General features: G+C 42.2%; 2 protein-coding genes across 9 annotated transcripts in view; one reads left to right on the top strand and one right to left on the bottom strand.

The window, feature by feature from the left end:
* The window catches only part of pde6a (phosphodiesterase 6A, cGMP-specific, rod, alpha), a 51,389-nt gene extending 41,202 nt beyond the window's left edge, over nt 1–10,187 (bottom strand). For 3 of the 5 annotated variants that reach the window (XM_040120353.1, XM_040120350.1, XM_040120354.1), the window contains exons 1-7: nt 9,568–9,834; nt 8,136–8,208; nt 6,961–7,316; nt 6,197–6,338; nt 2,985–3,137; nt 945–1,034; nt 359–499 (exon numbers count right to left, since the gene is read on the bottom strand). In XM_040120353.1, the coding sequence (XP_039976287.1) occupies nt 359–499; nt 945–1,034; nt 2,985–3,137; nt 6,197–6,338; nt 6,961–7,289 (855 nt within the window). In that variant the 5' untranslated portion in view covers nt 7,290–7,316; nt 8,136–8,208; nt 9,568–9,834. Of the gene's footprint in view, nt 1–358; nt 500–944; nt 1,035–2,984; nt 3,138–6,196; nt 6,339–6,960; nt 7,317–7,667; nt 7,811–8,135; nt 8,209–9,567; nt 9,835–9,951 lie in introns of those variants that run through there. The other 2 variants (XM_040120351.1, XM_040120352.1) reach the window with 2 other exon arrangements.
* Nucleotides 10,188–10,737: 550 nt separating this feature from the next.
* slc26a2 (solute carrier family 26 member 2) lies at nt 10,738–20,652 on the top strand. 4 transcript variants are annotated; one of them, XM_040120376.1, is made up of 6 exons: nt 10,738–10,847; nt 13,776–14,394; nt 14,695–14,985; nt 15,663–16,111; nt 18,089–18,813; nt 19,941–20,652. In XM_040120376.1, exons 2-6 carry the CDS (start codon nt 13,786–13,788, stop codon nt 20,186–20,188), a joined length of 2,322 nt encoding a protein of 773 aa, XP_039976310.1. In that variant the 5' UTR covers nt 10,738–10,847; nt 13,776–13,785; the 3' UTR covers nt 20,189–20,652. The 4 variants fall into 4 exon arrangements, with proteins under 4 accessions (XP_039976310.1, XP_039976313.1, XP_039976312.1 ...); XM_040120378.1 differs by lacking the exon at nt 10,738–10,847 and adding an exon at nt 12,272–12,362; XM_040120377.1 differs by lacking the exon at nt 10,738–10,847 and adding an exon at nt 13,123–13,195.
* Nucleotides 20,653–24,851: the final 4,199 nt, after the last annotated feature.

Below are 24,851 nucleotides of genomic sequence, written 5' to 3'. Positions count from 1 at the left end.
ATGTCGCCGATAAGTCATGTAGTGTCCAAACCACAACGATTTCAAGATGCCCGATTACAAGACAAGAAGTTGTGTAGTGTGAACAGTACAGCAATCTGACGACTTTGAAAGTCACGTAGTGTGTCCATGGCATAAGCATAAGCTTTATTCAAGTGACCATCTCCTTAAACCTGGAAAACCTGGACAAATTTTGATCCACCAAATTCTTTACGGGGCGCTGCCGTGTTATCTGGAACCTGACACTAAAACAGTCTGGCCCAGAAAGGATTGCTGCGCCGCTTGCTGACCTCTCTATTCGTTGTTTTGTTGGTTTTCCAGATTATCCCTGAACCCCGGGTGTGTATCTACGGTAACCCACCTTGGTCTTGGTCATGTCCAGCAGACCCACAGAGTAGCGGTCACAGTTGAGGAAAGCTCTGACTGTGTACAAGGCCTTGTGGAACTGCCTCTCTATGTCTGTCAGCTCTTCAAACACTTTGCTGGCCGACCACAGCAGCACCTGCAACGCAGAACAGAAAACAATACAGAACAGCAGTTTCAGGGCTGCAACTCAGAACTCCTCGTCCTATCTGACTGTCACTCTTACTTGTTTCCAACACATTTTTTATACAGTTTGTGCTCTTGCCAATTTACTGAAGTGGGGCATCTTCTCAAATACATCGGTTTTTCCTTTGCATCTTCATTTTTGCCTTCTTTTGTATCACATACCCACATTATTCACACTGAGAAATGCAGTTCAATGCAGCTTTCTACCGTTCATCTGATTCCAAAAGCATCAGGTCTCAACGAGGCATCGGGGAGGAAAATGATTCGCTTTGGGACAATTCCAGCTACAGTTTGAGCACAGTCTTCAAATAAACTCAAGTTTAATCTTAAAAGAAATGAGGCTAATTCAGATCCTAAAGGAGAGAGTATAAGAAGTGCTGTATGCTCTATAGCCTCACCTGTCCCCTCCTGGTCTCACAGTTGTGCAGGTAACTCAGGTGGAAAACTCTCAGGACCAGGTTGGCAAAGTTCAGGTACTTATTTAGGGTCTAAAAGAAAACGGCACACGGTCGATACTGAGAAATGCAAGTCATTGAATCTTCAAATCACTGCTCCTTTTATAGCAAGGCAGCGGTGACCACCATTACAATTCATAATTTGTTAGCAACTTTTACCTTCGTGCCATCAGTCAGAGCAGCTGGCAGACTCTTCAAATAGCATTCCCATTTTGGACTCAAATATTGGCAAAATTTGCATGTTTAAAACTGCCAGGTTTGATGAGTGATATTAAACCAATCGTCTCCTCTGTCCCGATAAAAGGAAATGTATTATCTTTGTGTGGTATTTGGATGATATGGTATCAGGTGATGTAACACACCTTCTGGCAACTACAGTGGAGTGGTTTGCTTGGCAGCGGCTGATAGCAGCCAATGTCAACAGAATTCTACACACACTTGGATTTAGGAATTATTCCACAACTTATTCATCTGACTGACTTTGTGAAAACACTTTTCATGTCATATTTTCATTGTTTTGGCAGGAAGGAACTGGCAGTTGTTTTTCAGTTTATCCTTTCCTTGTGACTCTTTCATCACGGTGGCCTGGTCCTTTGCACCCAATGGAGATCTCTCGCTCCGAATGATCTCGGACAGGCCCCTCTTGGCTGAAAAACGTTCTCTATTTCAGCTCTCAGAAAGTTAAAGGATCAGTCTTGTACCTTATGATTTGGGACACTTCAGTTTTGCATATTGTAGCTATATACACTCAGTTGGTAGTTTATTATGTACAGCAAGCTAAAACTAAGGCAGTCTCATGCAACAGTCCTGCACTAAATCCTCCCTTCATAAAAGGTTATAATGTTCAGTTTTTATTGAAATTGTTTTATATAGGTGTTGATTAAATTGTATAATAACTTTGGAGGAAGTAGTTTGTGGTGATGTTGAACTGTATGTAGAGAAGTGTTTCTCTTATTCAGTCTACCCTGACTGCTGTAAACGGGGTAGACAAAATGACAATGACAATACAATTCAACATCGCCACAAACTGCAGCCTCCGAAATGACCACAAAGGTGAATCAACACCTCCTTAAAACAGTTTCAAGACAAACTGAACATCATAACCGTTATGAAGGGAGGATTTATGGCAGGGCTGTTGTATTAGACTGCGTTAGTTTTAGCTGGGTGTAAATAATAAACTGCCAACTGAGTGTATCAGCTGTGGCTGGGTGACTTGTACAACAGCTGCTGCTGCATGCCAGGGCAGCAGGAAGGCTGAGGCCCGGACCCAACACACTTTCAAAGGTTTCTAAACTTTGAAAAGTGCTAAACCGAAATTATTTTTTTTAAATTTTCACCAAATTCATTGAGTTTGGATGTGGCAGAATCAAACGGCATTTGTCACTTAGTATAATTTATCAAAATGAGGATTTTGGAACCATTACACTCTCTGAGTGATTTCTAGTTTACCATTTGTGATCAGCATGCCGTCACATTTCCGAGCAAACCAGGGATTATATATAATAATATATTATATATAATAATATAAGACATTACATGTTATTAGTTAAGTTGATAACAGGGTCCTAGGATACAGGCACCCACAGTACGGGAAATACGGAACAACAGAAGCTTCATCTATGGTGTGTAGTTTTATGTGGCTTTTATAACACACCTTATCGACAACGATTACGCTAAAGCTCAGCAGACCGAGTTTAATTGTGTTAGATCACTGTCTTGTCATAGAGCCACTTACTAATAAAACAAAACAAAAAAAAGTTTGGAGAAGTGACATAAAGCATGAAAAAAGTAAGTGCAGGGAAAATAAATGAAAACTGATGTGGAATACGTTTTGTTACTGCACTTCTGGTTTTGAGGCAACTTTGCAACAGGTTCTGAAACGTGCTCTATAAAACTGAAATTTGAAATTTATCCAGGTGATTGAGTCTCTAAAATTAAGCGTCCCGATGGTCAATTTCTAGGACAGACAGCACTAGACGTTACCTCTTCATCCTTGGCAGTGAAGCGCGGCCCGTCCAACTTGTTGATGGCCATCATGACAGCCACCATGTCTTTGCCGTTCATGATTGGGATGGCGAGGACGTTCTTGGTCTGATACTCTGTCAGCTCGTCCACGAAGTCACTGTAATGGGGGCTCTATGAAGAGGAAGGAGAGAGAGAGAAAGGATTTGATTGTATTTAATTACCCTGCTCTTTGCCCCTGCACTCTTCACAACTTCCAGAGTCGGCTTTCCATTATCCACAGACTCTCTGGTGCACTCCACCTACTGCTCCTTCTGTACAGCAGGGGTCCTCAGTTGTTTTCCTCTGGGGGTGAAACAGAGGAAGAGCAGCTCATTACCTGCCGAGAAGGAACAAAAACTCACAGAGAGTGACCCCTCGGGGGGAACAGAATTGGTGACAGAGTCCTGATTTGAGTGAGGAAAGTTTTGGGTTTTTGTTCTTATTTCTCAGTTTGGGTAGGTCTGAAACCAAGAAACACACAAGTTAGGAGCAGGTTGGGAATCAATGAGTCAGGCCAGTTTACCAGAGTAGCATCATTTAGAGTGTTTTATAGAGATTACACGATGCAGAGCAGTGTAGAGGGGAAACTTTACCAACCTCACACTCACCCACATCAAAAAAATCTGCAAAAATCCAAACATCTGCATCATCTCCAACTTTCACTCTCCACCCTCAGAGACCTTAATGCTGCTGCTGTGACATGCAAAGCAAGAAAAACTGAAGAGCACCTCAAAGCCTCTCTACGCAGCTGCAGATATAAATCCCGGGTACTCAAAAAAGGGCTTTTGTGGGCTTAATGTCCTTGTGTGTATGACAAAATGTGGGAGAGTAACAGGTACAACATTTCCCTATGAAGTTCGGACCCACTGCCGTTCTTGTCATCCTATATTTTTAATTTGTGCGTTTGTTTGAGCATCGGCAATGAGATTTGAGCAGTTCTCGGCCTGCAACTCAAACTGAGACAGAATATCATTATTTGCACCTATTAATGTCTGAAGTCGTGTTTTTCTCTCTACATGAGGGTCGGCCTGAAAGTGTGGTAGCACATGAGAGAAAATCACTGCGAGGGAGACCAGGCTGATCCTGGATCAGCACTGTACAAATAAACCTGTTCCAAAGATCTGGGCAGTCTGACAGCTTGTTATAGGGTGACCTTTGACCCCCTAAAGCCCAGAGAGGTCCTCATCCTGCTTGTTATCCTCAGCTGAACCTTTGCCCAGAATCTCTACAATTTAGAAGCATAATCTGAGCACAAATTCTACTTTGATATAGAAAACTACAAATTATATATTTATAAAAAATATTCATGAAATTTATAAAATTTAATTTGTAAATCAATAATACATGCAAATAAATAGATAAATGTATCCAAATACATACATACATAATAATCCTCTAGGATTATTACACGTGAACTGGTTAAATCGATTTCAGGGTGTGTCTGCTCCACCGAATTAATAAAGAAATTAAAGCGAAACAACGGCGTAACAGGATAGATTAAAGGTGTGTTATAGTGCTGAGTCTGTGAAAATGGCCCAGGGCCTGCGTGACCTCTGGGAGTAATCTGGGATCGCTCTAATTCAGGACAGATTAACCGGCTTCATCTGCAACATCCTCCGCTGACACACCCCACCTTCCTCACACGCACACGTCTAGACTGACCACACCTTAAATAACAGTCAGAGTTATTACACCTCGCGGTATCTGATTATTAAATTCAGTTTGAAGGAGGAAAGGATAAATGAAGCGGGAGGAATGAGGCCAGCTGTTGCTCACTACATAATCCCAGTGAAACATAATCCCTACTTTATACGTACGAGAATCCTGACTGGATGACCGGCCTGCACTGGATTGGACTGGGATGGAAATAGAGCACAGAGAGACAGTGATTCCCAGTCTCTGCATTTCTCTGAAAGGCCATCCGCAGCGCATTAGCATCATAAAGTCAACCAATTAAATGGAAACATTAGCCGCTCTTTCGCCGTGACTGGGGAGACTGAGGCTCGGAGGCTTTGATATCGTTCCAGTTGCCACATTTCCCATCATGCTTTCATGTATTTGTGTGAGGCTGCCGCGTGACGGACGGAGATTTGAACAGCACGGTGATGTTTGTTCTGTGGTGACTCACAGTGAAGACTAACCAGGCCGGCCTGGCATCAGTACTGATAGATAAAAGACCAAATGGGAACAATCCACCCGGATCTGTTTTGTCCGTATATCAGCAGCTGAGCTTTCTAATCTCCCATGAAAAGATGTGATTGAACTGATACAGAGGAGGGCTTGTAATCCGCCGGTTATGTGGAATGGGCTGGTGCTTTACTATGTGTAAATGTTACGATAGCAATTGGTGCAGGTATGGGAGGGGGGGTGGAAGTGAGGGATGTGGATCTGCAGCAGCATGACAAACTTGAAGTGTACATGGGAATAAGCTTGCCAGCCATTTTCAAATGTCAAAGGTATTGGCTATAATGAGATTGAGCTGGCTTTGGTTGGAGGGAATTAGCGGCAGAGGCACTGCGGTGTCAAGTCGCCCTCTGGTGGTGGAACGGAGGCACGGCAACAGTGGACTTGTTCTGAGACGCTCTGGCAAAACAGGGATTAAAAAGCGTACCGAGCAATGACGCACATTTTTCAAATGTTCCCTGAGATGCAGTTTTAGATTGACAAACTGGTTTTATGAGTCCACTCTGACTCCTAGCCGTGGATCTGTGCCGGGGCTTTTTACCGACTCAACAGGTTCAAATTCTTTCCGTGTAGGTTGATAAGTAGCACTTGATTCCTACACAGGGCGACAGGGTTTCGCTGCCACTGGGCTCCTCCAGGTCAAAAACATATACACCCATATAAGTTGCTGTAGATAAATGTACACTTTAAAAACACATCTATGTCCTTTAAAAGATATAACCATCAAAATATATAATTGAGGCCTACTACTTCACCTAAGAGTAAATAGAGGGACAAAGACTGTTTATTTTGGCTTGCTTGTTGCTTGCTTCTTGTTTTTCTTGATTTTATTGTGGATGTTGATGTATTTAATTTGAAAGATTTTTGTGTTTGAGTTTTTAAACCAGTAATGTGGTACCACCGATGCCCACATCGGTATCGGATGTAGGCATCAGTATCACATTACTGGTGAACATTAAACACAGAGAAACACACACACAAACAATAACCGTATGTATGTACAGTACCTCAGCCACATCAGGAACATTGACCATCTTCTTGGTGGAGGCCACGTGGCCCACAATGCCCATATCCAACGGGTACACAATCTCACTGTCAGGTGCCACCAGACAGTCATCAAACACTGCATCTTTATGGACGTTAAATAACCTGGAGGTAAAGATAGGGACAATAAAACTATAATCTGTTACGCAACTAAAGTAGGTTAACTTTTTATTTAATCTGCCATTCAGACAGACCTCAGTCACTTAAGACAGGAAATGCAAATCTTCCTCAACACTTATCAATGTGCCCTTAACCAACGCAACTACATTCGGCATCTGGTTTTCATTAAATATGGTTCCCTAAAGATGTGCCTGAAAATGTAAGCAAAGTGCTCCATGCTGGCAGAGTTACAGAAACGTTTCCTCCACCAGGTAGTGGTGAGGTGGAGGGAATGTAAGTAGGAAGACAAAGCAGTGTGACTTTAAAACAGTATGATAGACGGCATGTGTTTCGTGTTTTTCAACTCGTGATACATTTTCTATAAGACAGAAAAAAATAATCTTCGGCTAGTTTGGATTTTCCCTTTACACGAGACCAGCATGTGAAAATGTGCGAGGTTCATGCAGTCACATCCTCCTTTCATGGAAAAGAAATAAAATCTCTATGGTATTTTTGACACCAGTACATCATCTCCGTTTCTGTGTTCACGTTCCTTTTTGGGAGACCGTGTTGTTAAAGCAGAAAAAGCTACTTTATTAAATAAAATCATAAAAATAAACCCAGTGACCTTGTTGCCAGCTCAGCCACACCGTTCCTCTGCCGGTACATGAAGAGGCTCATGCGGTCAGCCCTCATCATGAAGCTGAGGTGTCTCATGAGGTTGAAGACAGACTTCTCCATCTGCAGGTTGTCCTGGATGTCCCGCATCAAGTCAAAGAGGATTTCACTCTCCTCCACCATCGTCAGCTCGTGAAACTTGGTGATGTCCAACACCGTCTTACGGTTGTTGTCCAGCAGGTCTGAGATGACCTTGGGCCGGAAGTTGAGGTCATAGTACTGCTTGGCGAATTGCGGGTTGGCATCCAGGAACTGCTCCGCGGCTGCTGCATCCACCATAGTTGCTGCCTGACAAGGGGATATACTCTGCAAGTTTAAAACAGATGGTATTAATGCTTTGGTTTGGATGGTTAGCAATTCAAATCCAAAGTGGGAAAAGTCTGGTTGGGGACCTTGTACACAAAATGTCTTCTTTCGTCCAACAAATGCTCAGCAGCTACCACAAAGCATTCAACCCAAACTGATCCGAAAGGAAAAATCTCCCACTTAAAGCTTTATTCATTATTTATGGTCATGTGGCGGCTGAGCAAATCCACAACAAGTAAAACATTAATGCTAGTCCAACATTCACTCTTCTTTTAGCTCTGGTTTGGTCTCCAGACACCTCCTGAGAAAAATGTCTGGCTCTCTGAACGCCTAAGGTTCGACTCTCTTCACCTGCTAGCCGCTAACTTTGTCTTCCGTAGTTTGGTGCAGGGCAGGTAGCGGGCAGTGGTTTCATCAGTTATCTGCGAACACAGCTGCCTACTGCAGCTGGAAATGGGGCCGGTGTGAGCACAGAGACTGAACCAAACAGCAAATGTGCTGTAAAACCACAACAATGAACCAAAAGAAGCCAAAAAAGATCAGTGGAGCTGCAGAGTCGGGGGGATAATTGCCTGCGGGTCCCTAATTATTCCCGGCAATTAAATTCACCTGCTAGCACTGCAAATTGGTAGATGTTATCACACGGGGACAAGTATTAGTTCAGTCATTACTTTCCTATGATCATCCCTTCTATATTGTTGGTAGGTCCAAGACACTCCACGTGGAAAATTCATCAATAAAGTTATGACAATCATAATGTGCGACAGACGTGTGTCCCACAGATCTGATAGACTGAAAATAAAAAGCAAGCAGTCCTACCTGTTAAAGTCCTTTATATTGTCTCCAGCAAAGTGTATAATCCCTCCGTCCTGCACACCGACTCTGCAGGTGTCTGAGAAAAGAAAAGGGATTATCAGGATGGTTTTAAATGGTCATGTGTGGACATAAGCCTTCATCCAATTACCACACTGGGATTATGATACCTTCCAAAGTTTACTGACACAACCTGGGATTCCTTTTTTCGTCTCACCGCAAGACAGTGTGTTAACACTTGAGGGCTCTGATGCGGTGTCACGAAAATGAACACTCGTGGCATAGAGCCCGTCGAACTGAAATGTTCTGTTCATTAGCCACTTGTGTGCATGTTTTTTGGGCAGATACCTCCACCCAAAAAATGCTTATCCGGAGTACCGGAAAAGATGTATTGGATCTGATCATGGACGTGGTTTTAGAAATACATGCGCTTAGTCAAACCTCGGTGAACGGGTCCAAACAGTCCTACAGTTTGCAAACTGGAGAGGGGGTTAAAAAAAAAAAAAAAATCAAAAAGGGTTTAAATGCAAATGACTTAGAGGTTCATACACTACATTTTCCCATACAATTTCCCCATTCCACTATATATAAAAAAAGTTAGTTTTCTAGAAAAACTGTGGTTTGTTGGCTCCCTTCATTGAGGTTTTAAGACAATAAGATAACAGTATATCTGGAGTATGTCAGGGGACATTGTATCTTTCAAAGTCTGTCATTTCACAATAAAATACTCAATCCCTGTTGCTATCAAATGTGGTTGTTTCTTATGAACTTGAATTCACGTCAGGTCCCCAATGGTCAAACGTTTTCAAAACGAAAAATGCATTCAACTGCTCCTAGTAATTTCTCAAACCACTGCTGCGGCACAGCTCAGTTCCTCCGATTCCCAGTCCTATGCAGACGTAAGCCCCTCATCATGCGGGTGCCACCCAGAAGCAGCGTGTACACCGCAATGATATGCCATAGCATGGGTGTTTGGACCGTACAGGGAAGAATTTGATTATGGATTAAAATACAGGGTTGGCTGGAGACGTTAAGATGGAGTTTTGATACTTTTCAAGCTCTGTTGATCTATATGGGGGATCCCATATTGTAAATGCTCTATTTTCTCAAGAACTCACCACTTCATCTACTAGTGTATGGTCCTGTTTTCATTTTTAATGAGTTGCTAACATTGTCACTATTTATGGTTCAAGGCTAATCGTGAAGCAAAGGCCTGAAGAACATAAAAACAAATTATTTTTTTGTTCTCCTCATCAACCCTCTACCTTTTTTTTTTTTTGCTTGCTACTATGCAAATTTGCGATATAAATTAAGGAAGTAATGTTGTCACTCAACCACATCCAGTGAATCTGCCGTCGTCATGCAGGTCCCCAGCCCAACTGTGAGCGTAACAGAGACTCACCAACGCTCCCTGCCCTTTTGACACTGCCTGACTTACCCGTTACACATATCCTCGGATTCAGTGTTGTTGGCTCATATCGTACGTCCTCCCTCTCTGGTGATGAGCCACAGACATCAAGTCACTGTCCCACTCCCTGAAACAGTGAATAAGAAACAAGGCCCGAAGAACACAGAAAAATGTCAGACAGGTTTTTTTTTTTTTTCCTGTCCCTTCTTTTTCCCTTTTCCTCAACAACCGTCTACCATTTCTACAGTTTGTCCCTGTGCAAAATTTGGCAGGTAAAAGACACTCAAACGTTGTCATTCAAACTTACTCAGGCCATCTTCTTCTCTTGTCACGTGAGGCCTCGGTACTGAACGTGTGTAACCGAGACTCACCAGCGCTCCGTCCCTTCCTGACGCTCCCTCAGGTACATGTTACCTGCAACGTGGGATTCGGCATCGATGGTTACGTCGTAGCCCGAACACAGCGTTACGCGTCCTCGCGTCTCCCACAGCTCATGCTGCATCGTGTCTCTCCACTCTCCGGCGACGAGCCACGGACGTCAGTCAGCTCCACGCTCCCTGTGAGGGGACATGAGATGGAGAATAACAAACTGCAGGGACAGTTAGTCACATCATTGGGGACAACTATCACGTCTTTTGGGGAACCGTGCGGCTGGTTTTAGGTGTTTAGTGTCTGTTCAGAGAGCCAAAAAAAAATTTCAAAATTAGCACTCACTGTTTTTGGATACCACATTACTACCATCGACGTGATAAATCTGGACGTTTGTCACTTTTGGACAACTGTTTAGTCAGCTGGGTGGAGCACTTCCCCTCTTTTGACTAACTATGAACTGACGCTTCGTTAAACTTCAAATATTTCTACCTTTCTTCTGTTGCCCAAGTGCTGTAAACGAGTTTATGAGAGTTTAGGTTTGGATTTCTGCCAGTCCTGAAAATGGAAAAAAATAGAAAGTTTGTAAGACCCTCCTTGTTAATTGACTATAACAACCACACAAGGTAAATTCCTTTGCTAAATCCTGGATGATTATTTTCCTTAATTTATACGTATAGTTTTATTTTTATTGGTATAGTTTTATTGGGTGTGAGGTTATTGAGTTCTTTTTTTTTTTTTTTTGCTACGAAGTGATTCGTCTTCGGGCACAGAACCATCTTTGTCTCCGCGGGTCACGTGACGTTCTCCACGCGCTCCTATAAAGCGTCATCACGCACGCAGCTGCAGAGCAGAGTAAAATGAATTTGAGCCGGAATAAAACTCTACAACATGAACACAGCTTCAGACTAACTTCATAAAAGCGACTGATTCGAGCTCAGGTCAGTAACGTTTCGCATTCACGACGATAAAAACGTTTTTTTTTTTTTAAATGAGTTTGGCCGGTCAAGGACTTCAACTGGTGTCCACGTTGACAACTTGTTTACAATGGTGTCCATTCATGGCTCCGCTAACGTTGGCAGCTCCGGGCCTGAGCTGGCTCGTCAGACAGCGTCGGACCGATTAAATTAAACTGAGTTAAAATGACTGAATGTCGGACGAAGCGACCGTAAATATCGCCATTCGGTGGCGTCGGAGTTTTTTTTTTTTCGATCATAATTCGCCCCCATTCCGCTTCCCAGAATTAACTGTGAGCAGTCAAATAGCCCGTAGCCATGAGCAATAATCTCATTAACACCCTTACAAATGCCTTCCCTTTGGAAAACAGAGCAAGTTAACGTTACTGTAATCCCATTAACGTTATAATTGTGAGAAAGCTTTCAATACCCCAAATGAGTCTGCGGATCAATAGCCGTTTACAAGCGTACCAGTGGCGATAGGTGGTGTAAAGGCATTGAAACGGGACTATTAACTCGCCATTAAACGCCACATACTGAGTATTCTCAGCAGGGATCCCAATAAGATTTAAAAAAAAAAAAGACGTCTAGTGTAAATTATGATCAGTTAGATTGAAAGGTGATAGTTTTGTTTCAAACCAATTGATGCTCCTCCTTTCCAGGTAATTTCTAGTTTTCAGTTCAGTTTCAACGCGTAGATAGTCTTTTTTTTTTTTTTTTTTTTTAAGTAGTCATTTTAATGTTGTAAACAGCCGTAAACTAGGTCTCTGATTTTAAAAAATAAATAAAAACAACTGACTTTTCAAACATAAGTTTCGATCTACACTTATAGATTTTTGAATTGCAAAAAATGACCAAATACAAGTTGATTTTAAAAAAAAAAAAAAACATAAAATATTTTTAAATTTAAAAAGTAGGCTATGATGAATTCACTGTAAGCAAAGATCCAGTCGCCAAGTCAACTGTCAATCACAGGTAGCTCGCGTTAATCCCTGTCACGGGTGACTTTAACACGCTCACCGACACCGTGGTAAACCCGGCGACGGAAATAAAACGCTCCCTTTCGCCTTAGCTGAACATAAAACAGCCTCGAAACAACAATAACAAGGCCATTACAGTTAACACCGACGTGTCACCCGGCCCGTTACAATATCACGAAGTCGTTACTGTGACTGTCCGTAGATTCCCGCGCACTTTGTCCACGGCTCGGTAGTAGACGTCAGCATTGGTGTTGGCCTTCGTCCAGCTCGGGTGAATGGGGGAGGGAGGAAAAATAACGCAGTTACACTATTGGTCAGCCTGATGCAGCGTGACCGAGCGCTGAACTTACACCATTGGTCGGCCGGCTGAGTGTCGGAGTTTCCCCATTGGCCGTTGCACCTTAAACGCGCTTTCCCTCCGCAGGCACAACTCTCTTAAGTCTCGCCGCAGTCGACCGCAGGGCAGCAGACACAGACCCGTTTGAGCCTCTAACCTTCTCTCTGAGGGATCGCATTACAAGTAAATATCGGAGAAATCGCAGCACAGCCGTTGTTTTTACCTTTTATGTGCCTGGGGAAAGTAGTCATTTTAATGTTGTAAACAGCCGTAAACTAGGTCTCTGATTTTAAAAAATAAATAAAAACAACTGACTTTTCAAACATAAGTTTCGATCTACACTTATAGATTTTTGAATTGCAAAAAATGACCAAATACAAGTTGATTTTAAAAAAAAAAAAAAACATAAAATATTTTTAAATTTAAAAAGTAGGCTATGATGAATTCACTGTAAGCAAAGATCCAGTCGCCAGGTCAACTGTCAATCACAGGTAGCTCGTGTTAATCCCTGTCACGGGTGACTTTAACACGCTCACCGACACCGTGGTAAACCCGGCGACGGAAATAAAACGCTCCCTTTCGCCTTAGCTGAACATAAAACAGCCTCGAAACAACAATAACAAGGCCATTACAGTTAACACCGACGTGTCACCCGGCCCGTTACAATATCACGAAGTCGTTACTGTGACTGTCCGTAGATTCCCGCGCACTTTGTCCACGGCTCGGTAGTAGACATCAGCATTGGTGTTGGCCTTCGTCCAGCTCGGGTGAATGGGGGAGGGAGGAAAAATAACGCAGTTACACTATTGGTCAGCCTGATGCAGCGTGACCGAGCGCTGAACTTACACCATTGGTCGGCCGGCTGAGTGTCGGAGTTTCCCCATTGGCCGTTGCACCTTAAACGCGCTTTCCCTCCGCAGGCACAACTCTCTTAAGTCTCGCCGCAGTCGACCGCAGGGCAGCAGACACAGACCCCTTTGGGCCTCTAACCTTCTCTCTGAGGGATCGCATTACAAGTAAATATCGGAGAAATCGCAGCACAGCCGTTGTTTTTACCTTTTATGTGCCTGGGGATTTTTTTTTTTTTTTTTTTTTTTGGTCAGGCGATAAATTAGAACTGCTCTATTTCAGCTGTATTAAATTAATGAATAAGTGAGCACAGACGGCGGGAGAGAAGCAAGCAGATAAAGGGCGGCGCAGCCACGTACTAGGTTTTGACCTACTCTTGTTCCGACTAAGGGTCACTAAAAGTGTAAGTTGAGCTGTATGGAAAAAGCGTTAGTGTCTTATCTGTATTGTAATGTAACATGAAGATAAGGAAATATTTCTATGCAGTCAGGGCCGCAGGCATTGACCCAACACTCGATAGCGCTCCGCCTCGCCCTCCACCTCACTCCATACTCCTTCTCAAGTGTTGTATGTGGTCGTTGGTGTAGTCGTGCCGATTAGCATAAGAACAGGAGTTGGCATATTGTTTTTTGTTGTTGTTGTTAAAGCGTCATATATTGTGTATGCTGCATAAGTTATTGTTTGAGATAAAGTTGGCGTGACCACTTACGTAACCTGAACTTTTTTTTTTTTTTTTCCCCACATCAGGGGCTCGATCATGAGTCATGGCAATGACTGCTGTAAAGCAGAGGACGGAGCAGAGAGCGACCAGAGGCGGCCTCTCACTCTGGAAAGGGTGGAGAAAGAAGCGGGAAAAAGCTGTCGCACCGCTGTGTTACATCGGCTGAAGAAACACTGCTCATGCACGCCAAAGAAGGCAAAATCCAAAATACTGGGCTTTTTCCCAATTCTGAAATGGCTGCCACGCTACAAGCTCAGGGACTGGCTTCTGGGCGATGTTATGTCAGGACTAATAGTTGGCATCCTGTTGGTCCCCCAGGCCATAGCTTACTCCTTACTGGCCGGTCAGGACCCGATCTATGGTCTCTACACTTCCTTCTTCTCCTCCATCATCTACGCCCTCTTAGGCACTTCCCGACACATCTCAGTGGGGATTTTTGGCGTGCTCTGCCTACTTGTGGGCCAGGTTGTGGACAGGGAGTTGGCTTTGGCAGGATACCTCAGAGAGAGCACCGGCATCAGTAGTAACAACAGTGCCGTCCTGCTGGCCGGCCAGGGGAATGGCAGTGTTGGGGTGGAATGTGACAGAAGCTGCTATGCGATCACAGTGGGAGCCACAGTTACCTTTACTGCTGGGGTTTACCAGGTGAGTGGGCAGAGGTGATCTCAGGGACTAGACAGACAGAAATGATCACATTGTAGTATCCGAGAAGTTCAACAGATGCCTCTGTCGTTCTCCATGGATAAATGTGTTATCAGCGTATGTTATCAAAACTGTCTGCTGCAGCTCACTTACAGCTTGTAACTGGCATCTATAAACTGCGGTAGAAAATTTTGGAGACAATTATCTCAAGTGTAAATGTATTTATGTTATAGCCTGATAAATCGTTGCTTCCTCCATAGTTTGGAACCGGCCCACTTACTCCTGCCTAACTCTTTCTCTCAGGTGCTGATGGGCATCTTCCAGGTAGGTTTTGTCTCCGTCTACCTCTCTGACTCCCTTCTCAGTGGCTTCGCTACAGGAGCCTCCCTGACCATCCTAACCTCCCAGTTCAAGTACCTTCTGGGTCTGAGGATCCCCAGGCCCCAGGGCTGGTTCACCCTTTTCAAGACCTGGTACAGCCTACTCACCAACCTGGGGAACACAAACATTTGTGACCTGGTGACCAGTTTGGTGTGTTTGCTGATACTGATTCCTACCAAGGAGCTCAACGATCGTTTCAAAGCCAAGTTAAAGGTAAAGACAAACTGCAGATTAGTTTTTTTTTTTAGTAGTGTTCTAAATGCATGCTGCCTTTTTTGTTTTTGTTTTGTTTTGTTTTCCAAAACTATTTGTAATCAGTAATGGTTCAATAAAGCTTTGCCCTCAATGACAAAAATTATAAGCAACCAATCGCAAAAAGTGCAAAGGTCAGGACTCTGTCATTATAATACAAACAAATTCTGGGTATAGTTGTGACCCAAGAATGATCATTTAAGGTCATAGTAAAAGCTTGGCTTTTTTTTTTTTAATTTTAATTTTTATTTTTTAAATGGTCTATTTTGACCACTGTAATACTGTAGGATGGTGCTGGGCATGGTGACGCCAGTTGGTCAAGTACCTGGTTGCTCTGTCAGTTCAACACTCTGATCCAGAGAGAAACATACCGCCAGCTATTGATTGACTTGTGCTGGCTCGGCTATACTTTGACAGTAATGCTAATGTTATCATTAATACGTTGCTGAGCACAGAGTTGAGGTTGCGGCAAAAGTGCAGCTAAAACTGACAAAGCGCAAACAAAGCTGTTGAGCTTTGAGCCTCAGCCAGACAAGCGGAGTTTGAGATGTCCTAAAAATGCCACAGTGAACAAAGACATTTTTTATTTTACTTTTTTTTTAAAAGTCTTATTTTTTTTCCTTCTTTTTCTTACCCAGGCCCCGATTCCCTTTGAGCTCTTCGTGGTGGTCATTGCGACACTGGCTTCTCACTTTGGCCACTTCAACACAGCGTACGGGTCAGGTGTGGCTGGCGACATCCCCACAGGCTTCCTCCCTCCCCAGCTGCCTTTATGGTCTCTGATTCCCAGCGTGGCTGTTGACGCCTTCTCCATCGCCATCGTGGGATTTGCCATCACTGTGTCACTGTCAGAAATGTTCGCCAAGAAGCATGGCTACACAGTGGATGCCAACCAGGAGATGTACGCCATTGGCTTCTGCAACATCCTGCCGTCGTTTTTCCGTTGCTTCACCACCAGCGCTGCTCTGACCAAGACCCTCGTCAAGGAGTCAACAGGGTGCCAGACTCAAATATCGGGGCTGGTCAGCGCCCTCGTCCTGCTGCTGGTGCTTCTAGTCATTGCACCGTTCTTCTATTCCCTTCAGAAGTAAGCAAACCAAAATCTTAGTGATAAATTTAAGGGTCTTCCTCAGTTATTCCACTTGCAAATTAATCTCCTAATTAGTAGGCAGTTAATTCCGATTGCTTACCATGAACTAAAATGACCTTTTTGATAGTGGTATTTTTCCATCATTAAACATTTTCACTTGTTAATGTTACAGTTGAAACCACATAAAAAAACAAGAAATAAAACATACAATAACAGGATGGGAGTGATAGAATAAGAGAATCAGCTGCACTGAAAAAGCAGATAAGCCATGTATGTGCAGGAAATACACATTTAATAGCCGTGTAACTGAGAAGAGGAAACGCTGAATGGCTTCGACCTGCGAGCTGTAACCCTTTCTTAAAAATAGTACCTACTTCTGCAAAAGCTGGTCAGAGCCATCATGCCCGCCTGACCCAACCTAGTAATTTCACTCTTGAACAGTCGGACAGGGCTGTTCTTAGCAGCCACAGTAAGATTGTCACACAGGACGTTTATCTCTTATCTGTTAAATGCATGAATCATCATTGTACAGCATACATCACCAGCCACATGCAATTGAGGCCCATTCACAATCTGTTCCTGAGCCAACATATGAAGTTCGGTTTTTTTTTTTTGTTTTTTTTTTTTTTTTTTGGGGGGGGGGGGGGTTTGTGCCCAGTTGATAGTTTTCAAAAAAACTATATTAAAAATATATTTGATATAAGGGCATAAATACATGGCATCTGTAAAGCTTCATTTCTGCATTCATCAATTACAATAGTTTTTAGATTTATTTTGTTTTTTTAAAAATTTCAAAGGATATATTCCATGCTAAAATCCTTGAGAAAAGTCTTCAGTGATGTTTCACCCAAATCTATTTCAGTCAAACAGTCAAAATTTAAATTATGGTAGATTTTATACAGAGAGAGAGAGAGAGAGAGAATATAGATAGATAGATCTATATATAGATTTATCTATATATATAGATAAAGAGAGAGAGATAAGAGAGATTATATAGTTTTAAGACATTTGCAAAGCAATCACATTTTATTTGAGGTAAAATCTGACAGACTTAAAATAAGTTTCACACATTCCAATGTTCCTGTTTGTACTAGGATTCAGGAAAACCTAAACATTTGCCTGCAGTACTTACCTTATCTTTACTACGAAAAGAGGTTTCAAGGGGAGACTTAGACAAATAAACATAACCTGTGGCTATAGTTCAGAGTTAATGCTGACGCTGCCGGTTCTCGCTCTGCAGATGCTGTGTGAGTTCAAATACCTTCAGGCAACAGCTTTTCAGTGAAGATACAGATTTTCTGAAAATAACTTTAATTTCCATGCTAATAGAAGAACTGATTATAGAATACGGAGGAGCCAGGAGCAGAAATACGAATGAATAAAACAAATGAGTTAATTGCCAACTAGAAAGATAAACGGGACTTCTCACGCACTGGGAGATGCGTCGAGTCTTGTGTGAGCCGTGATCAGTCTATTGATTGTGACTGAAGCTGATTTTTGGTAATGATTTGCCTCTATGTTGTTGTGTTACCCACATACACGCCCATAGAAAGACACACTCGCTGCTTAATGTCAAACATCTGCTGAGGACAGATTGTTTTCTCTTTGTGCTTTATCTCTTGTTATCCCTCCTCTTTGTTTGTATAGCTTGTTGGTCTCTTCAGCTGATTCTGTTACTCTGTGTCTCAACCTTTGCCCCTCTGTCCTTTTTTTTTTTTTTTTTTTTTTTTTCCCCACCAAAGTCTCAGTTACTAACTGGAAATTTAAAAACCTGACATCTGACCAAAGTTCTGTGCTGTCAGTTTTCATACCAAAAATGCGAAATGAGGACTTATTTTTTTAAACACCTTAAAAAACCTACACTCTTCACAGCACTGATAGATTGATTGATTGATTGATTGATTGATTGCTTTGTTTTTCTCGAACACAGCGAAGTGACACTCCTAACCTTTGCACTTTCCCTCTTCTGCCCAGGTGTGTACTAGCCGTCATCATTGTGGTCAACCTCCGTGGCGCTCTACGAAAGTTCACCGACATTCCCAACATGTGGCGTGTCAATCGCGTCGACGCCTCCATCTGGCTGATCACCATGGTGACCTCGTCCCTGGTCAACACGGAGCTGGGTCTCCTCGTGGGGGTTTTGGTGTCGGCCTTCTGCGTCCTGGGCCGAACCCAGCAGGTCCAGGTCCTGGAGCTGGGCCGGGCCTCAACCAGGGACCATTACGAGGACCTGTCGTCTTACTGCGGCCTTCAGACGCATCAAGGAGTGGCCGTTTTCAGATACGAGGCTCCAATCTATTACGCCAACCAGAGCTTGTTCAAAAAGTCTCTCTACAAGTGTGTAGGGCTCGACCCCGTGAAGGAGAAGATGCAGAGGTTAAAGTTCAAGAAGAAGAGCAAACAGCGGGAAGAGGTCACAGGAGTCCCGAACGTGAAGTCGGAGAAGGAGAATGCGTCTAAGGAGGATGAAGTTGAAGCTACTGCAACCTTCAAGCTTGACGCAAAATCTTGCCCCAGCTTACGCAGCATAGTGATAGACTGTAGCCCCGTCTTGTTTCTAGATACCGCGGGAGTGAATGCTCTGAAAGAGGTCCGCAAAGATTACGGAGAGCTTGGGGTCAAGGTTGTCCTGGCCCAGTGTAATACCTCAGTACTGGACACGCTGGAAAGAGGGGGATACTACCCTGACAAAAAAGAAGGTGAGGGAGGGGAGAACAAAGTTTTATTCTTTACCATCACAGACGCCGTCCGCTACATCCAAAGCCTCTCTGGTCTTAACGGAGATTGTGACACCAAATGCTAAAAGAGATCATCTTTCTGTCCAGATATCTATTTTTACACGTATGCAGTTTACATCTTACATGATGCAAAAGAGTAGTTCATTGTTGCCTATTTGCCTTGTAATGCTCCAGTGATGGCAGCAAATATTTGTCGGATAGATGCCGGATAATTACACAAAGGCAGGACTCCAGCAGGCCATTCTTTATTTAAGAGTGTTTGATCATGTTAAATGCTAAAAGCATTATCAAGTCCACCGTACAGAAATTGATCCAAAGTACATAGTACGTGATAGTAAAAATTGAAACTTCACAATGGCTACATCTGAATTTCACTTTTGAGTATCATTTTCTCTTTTTTGCACACAGACACCCAAATGAGTTTTCTGAGTTTGGAGAAACATCCTAACTCCTAATTTGGAATAATGCAACTGAAAATTTTTTGAGCCACGTGCAGAGTGGCTACAGACTTTTATTTTATTCCCCAGCCAGGACCATAGTCAACGAATCAAATACAATTCTGTCATGCAGCCCTTTTGCCTAAATTGTAATCCTGGAGTGACTGTGGTTCCTCGGGGCAGATAATGTAATGTAAGGTGGGATATGTGCAAAAAAAGGGCAGGTTTTTCATTGAGAAATGCTGCTGCTTTTTTTTTTTTTGTCAGTTTTTAGTTCGCAGCTTTGCGAGTAATCATTTGAAAACGTCTTGCTGTTGAATTACATGTAGACAATCTTTCTTTTATGCAGTAATCGTAGATGAAAACGTTATCGCTTTAACATATTTATTTTGTAACAAATAGCCGGACTTTACCTGAGCATGAATGTAGTAGTAACCCATGATGCGGTTTTCTCTCAAGCCAGCAGCAATCAAGGGAAAAGGTTGTTTGTTTTTCTTTTGTTCTCTTCTTTTCCCGTGGGAAAGACTCGTTCATGTTTACGAAGCCATTAAGCAATGAATTAACTCTGATCTTTAAACGGAACGGGAGATAGGGAAGCTTGGCTCGATCAGGCGAACCCGTTAAGAATTCCTGTCATTTTCCATTTCGCAGCCTTGGTCTATCTAAACCGCAGTGCCTTTAGCGATGCCTGTGCGGTGAGTGCACTGAATGTTTCCATGTCAGGTCCTTTCACTTTCATTGTTTTCTTCCTGAGAGCATCACTAGTCCATGATCCACAATCTTACTACCAAAACGTTTTTATTAAAGTTTTGTCTCTTATTTTTATAAGAACAAAGGTCGTGTTTTTAAAGTGGAACATCTCATTTTGGAACAAAGCTCCTCTATTTAAAATAAAATAAAATAAATAATAACCTTGTGGGACAGTCCTGAATGTGCCACTCTGATGCACTACTTTATAATGTTTGTCTTCAATCCATGTTTGCCGAGGGTGGCAACATTACTGACGTAGCTTTAGCCTTTGTTGTTCTAGCTTGGTAAATAGAGATTTGTCAGCAGGGTGATGAATGGGGTTTGAAAAACTGTTGGTTAATGAATTGCCATGTGAGATTTAAATCAAAAGCGGCCTTCTTGAGTTTGTTTTGTTGGGTTTAATCTTGAATTGTGCCAGTCAGACCTCATGATCATCTTCTTTTTTTTGCGGAAGAGCAAGTCTTAATTAAACAACAAGCTAGTCCACAAAAATCGCTGCACTATTGCTTTGCAAAACATAACTCTCTAAAATTAAGCTTTTCTTAAAAATTACGGTCCATTCCTTTTTATTTTCGTGATGCCAGGAAAAGCTGGCAACACAGCTGCGACGTAGCACGCTATATATGTAAGGGCTAGAAGGTCTGATTGATTGATTGTATCCCTAATTAAACACTGTTCCAAATGTTACAGCAGGAAAAGACAAGATGTCTTAAACAGCAGCAGCCAGTAAAGGCCGGGAGGAAAAAAAACAGCAGGTCCTTCCGGAGATGGAGGGAATTTAGTGTTTTGTTCAAGGGCTTCTGCAGGGCATGAATCACGTCATCTGAGTCGGGGGCAGTCCGGATTTATTATCACACCGTCCTCCTAAAGCCTTTCAAGAAAACATCTTTTAAAAATAAATGTTATATCTTCAAATGAAGATTGGACTTTAATTCAGAAAACACAGGCTGCATGTTGGGGGGGGGGGGGACAAAAAACAGTCCTGCGTCAAGTTTAATCTTGAGTCTAAACATCTTTCACAGAGGAACATGAAGGGAGAATGATACATGTTAGAGAATAACTCAGTGGATATTAATATGTTGTCTACATTTGTGTTTTGTAAATTTAGTTGTTTCTGAAACCAAACTCGGTGCATTAAACTATCTACTAACATTTATATAGCACTTAAAACAGTAACACATTTTCATATTAATGACTTTATTTCATAAAGTAGTAACATGTTAAACTACTGCATGAAATTAAAATTATAACTTAGTCTTTTGAAGTCAATTTTTTTTTTTTTTTTTTTTTTTTTAAATAAATAAATGCAACTGTGCACAAAAGCTGTCAAAACGAGGTTCTGGGATTATATTAGCCTTTATTTATTTATTTTAATCCAGAAAATAAGACGTAAAAGTTTTCATCCAGATTCAGATCCGCTGATTCGGATTTCTCTTTATCATTTCCTACACACGTTAATGCGGCTGTACAATTTACTCCAAGGTTCACTCATCAATTAAATTATTGTATTGTAATATATTTACATACATTAAAACAATATGCAAAATATGTTAGTATTTTTTTCAAATATATTTATGTTTAAAATATGTTGAATATACATTGTAATATGTGCTTTGATACATATACTATTTTTTTGTGAATAAAATTTGGACAAGGATATGTACCTAAATAGCACACGGTAAAATGGATATCTTTACAAAGCATGTCCAGATATTGTATATTTTGATTCTGTGGGTCAAGAAACCATCGGTTTTACTGGATTTATGTTTACGAACAACAAATTGTGATTTTAAAATTTAGAATATCAAAGCCCCATATCAAAGCCCCATAGTTCATAAGCACCAGGTCTGTACTGATATAAAATGGAAGCAGCATATTTTTAGGGCTGCTTTCACAGCATATAAAAAGGATTTATTACTTTGTTTTGCTTTAGGAAGAGAAACACTGTACGTCATTTCCTAAAGTTCATCATACAGTTATTCAAAAACTACATAAGATCCATTTTGTAGAAGTGTCCGGTCAAGGAGAAGTAACTGTTCAACATTACATAGGACTTCATGTGTGCCTTGCAAATATGATTTGTATGACTTGTGCCATTGCTTTTGAATGAGTAAAAGGCTTTGACATAGACTGTGTCGGTGTCTGTTTCCCCAAGGAGGACTTACCGGATTGCTCTTATTAAGCAACACTGTGTACTCTGCAAACAAAAAACTCTGCCTCCAGCATCCGTTTGCTCTTGACTCTGTCGCGTTAAAAGCGGCTTATCTCGAGGCACTGATGTGATCTGAGGGAACGAAATCCTTTTCATTTTGAGAAAATGCCCAACGAATCCGAGCTTACGCGACCTTTTAAATGACCTTTGTTTTACCGAGAACCACAAACAGCAGCTCAGGAGACATCTCATCACATGCTTAATTACGCTATTGAATCCCAAACCCGTACTTCAGCTCTTCATTACTAAACTGGAATGTCTATTGGAAATTCTACCGTGACCCTGTTTTTAAAAATGTCAGATTAAGCACTTTTTTTTTTTTTAAAACATCGTCTTTTATTCTTCAGTTTTCCACTTTACATTGAAAGCAGTTCAATCAAATGCTTCTGCTGGCGGACAGACTGAAACTAGATTAAAAAGGTAGCTCTCTTCTTTTTCCTTCAAGTTTTCTAAGTTAAAGACTTGAACTCTAGCAATGATCCCTGTATCAGTGAAGCCAAGCCACAAGCATGGGGGGAAAAAAAACCACACACAACACAGGATGTTCTGTTGTGTGATCGTATCACTTCATACATAGATTTCAAACAAGTGGAATTTTACTGCAAAAGGGAAAACTACCAGTAGTGTCGTTATGCTCCTGCGTTAGCAATAGCAGGTAGTCATCCCTGAAACCTAACCTCCGTACATGAGCAACAATAAAATCAGACTCCTAATCTAGACCGCGTCGGCCTCTCTTTGCAACCCAAAGTACAAAGGCCAATAGAATCACAGACGCACTCATCACAGAGAAGAGTCGATGCGGGTTTTCAAGGTGAACGCGAATCCTCGAGGGTTCGGTCGATAGTTGAGTCTGGGTCTCTGGAATTCCAAACCGGGACGTTATCAGGACAAGATCACCGAGACTTCTTAGGAGCAGCACTGCCAACGTCAGCTGCCCGTCCTGGCTCCAGTGCCACGCCACCACTGAAGAGAACCACAGAATCCAGAGGGATTTTCTTTTTCTAAACGGGCCTTTCCTCCGCCCCTGACCTCTCAGCCAACCAACCAACCAGCCGATTCTCCGATGGGAGAATCTGCAGCTCGTTCCTGAGTCATAAAGTGACTCCCCTTTCAGCGTCTAACATGAGGAGACAACAACTTGGGCTGCGGGGAACCCGTGATGTGAGGAAAGACCGGTTTTTAATTCCACTTCTGAGTCTGAAGGCGAAGGAGGTCCCTAAAATACCCCGCCTGGGTCACAAAGCCAGGAAAGAGGGGCGTCTAAATCCTCAACACGGTATTAAAAGAAAGGCCTAAGTGTAGTAAACCTAAGTAGTCACACCTACATTGGAATTTTAACGGAAGTCAAATATGTGTTGGTTCCTTTTCTAACCGTCTCCGGGACCAACGGATGTTTACTCTACCGCCAGGAGCCCGTTTTTTGGCGAGATCTCCATAGTCAGGAGGGGATGCTTGAAATTCTTGAGTAAACTTTATGCAGCACTTTTCAAAACTTTAGTAGCTCTGTGATTTAACAAGAGGGATGAAAGGAAACAACATCACATAAATATTTCAGAAAATGTTTGATTTTTTTCTCTTTTTTTTTTTGTATATGGTATAAACTCACTGGTTTAGGTTGGTGGTGGAAAATTTCTGCTCTGTGCAGTGACTTTATTTTGCCAACAGGGGGCAGCATTGACCAGGAAATGTGGGAAGAAATAAAGTGACATTTTGGAAATATATTTAGATAAATATTTAAAGTAAAAAGCAAGTGATAAATCATAATAACAATAATAAACAAGATGAATAATTTCCATTTAGATAAAATACTCATCTGATCATGCTTTCAATAATAAACAGTTATTATCGTGTAAAATAAATATTTCTATGCATTTTCATTCCTCACCGGGAAAAAACCAAGTCCAACTCCCACTTGATTTTAGATACGCAGACAGCTTTTATACCATTAAACCACTTTTAGTTCTGATCTCGTCTTGTTATAATTCTGATTTTGTGGCCCTGAACCTTATCTTAAACCGATCTCTACAGCTCCCTGTGCGCTATATACTGTACAGTAATAATAAAAAAAAAATCAAAAGAGAGCAAATCGAGTCTTATTTAAGACCAGAGCATAACAGAGAGAGATCAATCTACGTGCTCAGGGGGACACGTGTCACACGGTTCAGGGTTTCGACCTGATAAGTGAAAGGATCTGTTTTATTCTGCGGAGGTTCTGGAGTCACCTCTCTGAACCCCAGCCGACTGCTGCCTGTCCTCTCCGTGCGCGCAGCCCGCAAACTCAATCAGGTAAGAAGACCGACTGAGAGGTGAAGAGACCCAGTCGTCTGCAGAGAGTCGGGGAAAGCAAAGGCGATTATAGTCTCTTTCACGGCTTGTTGCCTCTCGCAAATTACATTTACCGGGGAAGGGCGTCTGCGTTGATTGGTACATGACGCAAAACTCCCGTGCTGGACGAAGGGAGAAAAGCTTCACTCCATCTCCATTCGGGTCTGCGCGATTTGCGTTATCGCCGATTCCCAGGCTCGTTTTCTTAATCAAGAATGGGGGGAAAAAAAAAAACTTGATGGAAACAGAGACGAGGAACAAAAGTGTTTCCCGCT

This window comes from Xiphias gladius, chromosome 23 (genome assembly GCF_016859285.1).
Source record: "Xiphias gladius isolate SHS-SW01 ecotype Sanya breed wild chromosome 23, ASM1685928v1, whole genome shotgun sequence".
Lineage (NCBI taxonomy): Eukaryota > Metazoa > Chordata > Actinopteri > Istiophoriformes > Xiphiidae > Xiphias > Xiphias gladius.
Note: the sequence above shows the minus strand (reverse complement) of the source record. Positions and strands in the feature narration are given on the sequence as shown.

Excerpts from the sequence above, each read along its gene's own strand:
- slc26a2 (XM_040120376.1), top strand. The coding sequence starts at position 13,786 with ATGAGTCATGGCAATGACTGCTGTAAAGCAGAGGACGGAGCAGAGAGC. Across the intron at positions 14,395-14,694 it reads TTACTGCTGGGGTTTACCAG|GTGCTGATGGGCATCTTCCA; the intron begins GTGAGTGGGCAG and ends TCTTTCTCTCAG. Across the intron at positions 16,112-18,088 it reads TTCTTCTATTCCCTTCAGAA|GTGTGTACTAGCCGTCATCA; the intron begins GTAAGCAAACCA and ends TCTTCTGCCCAG.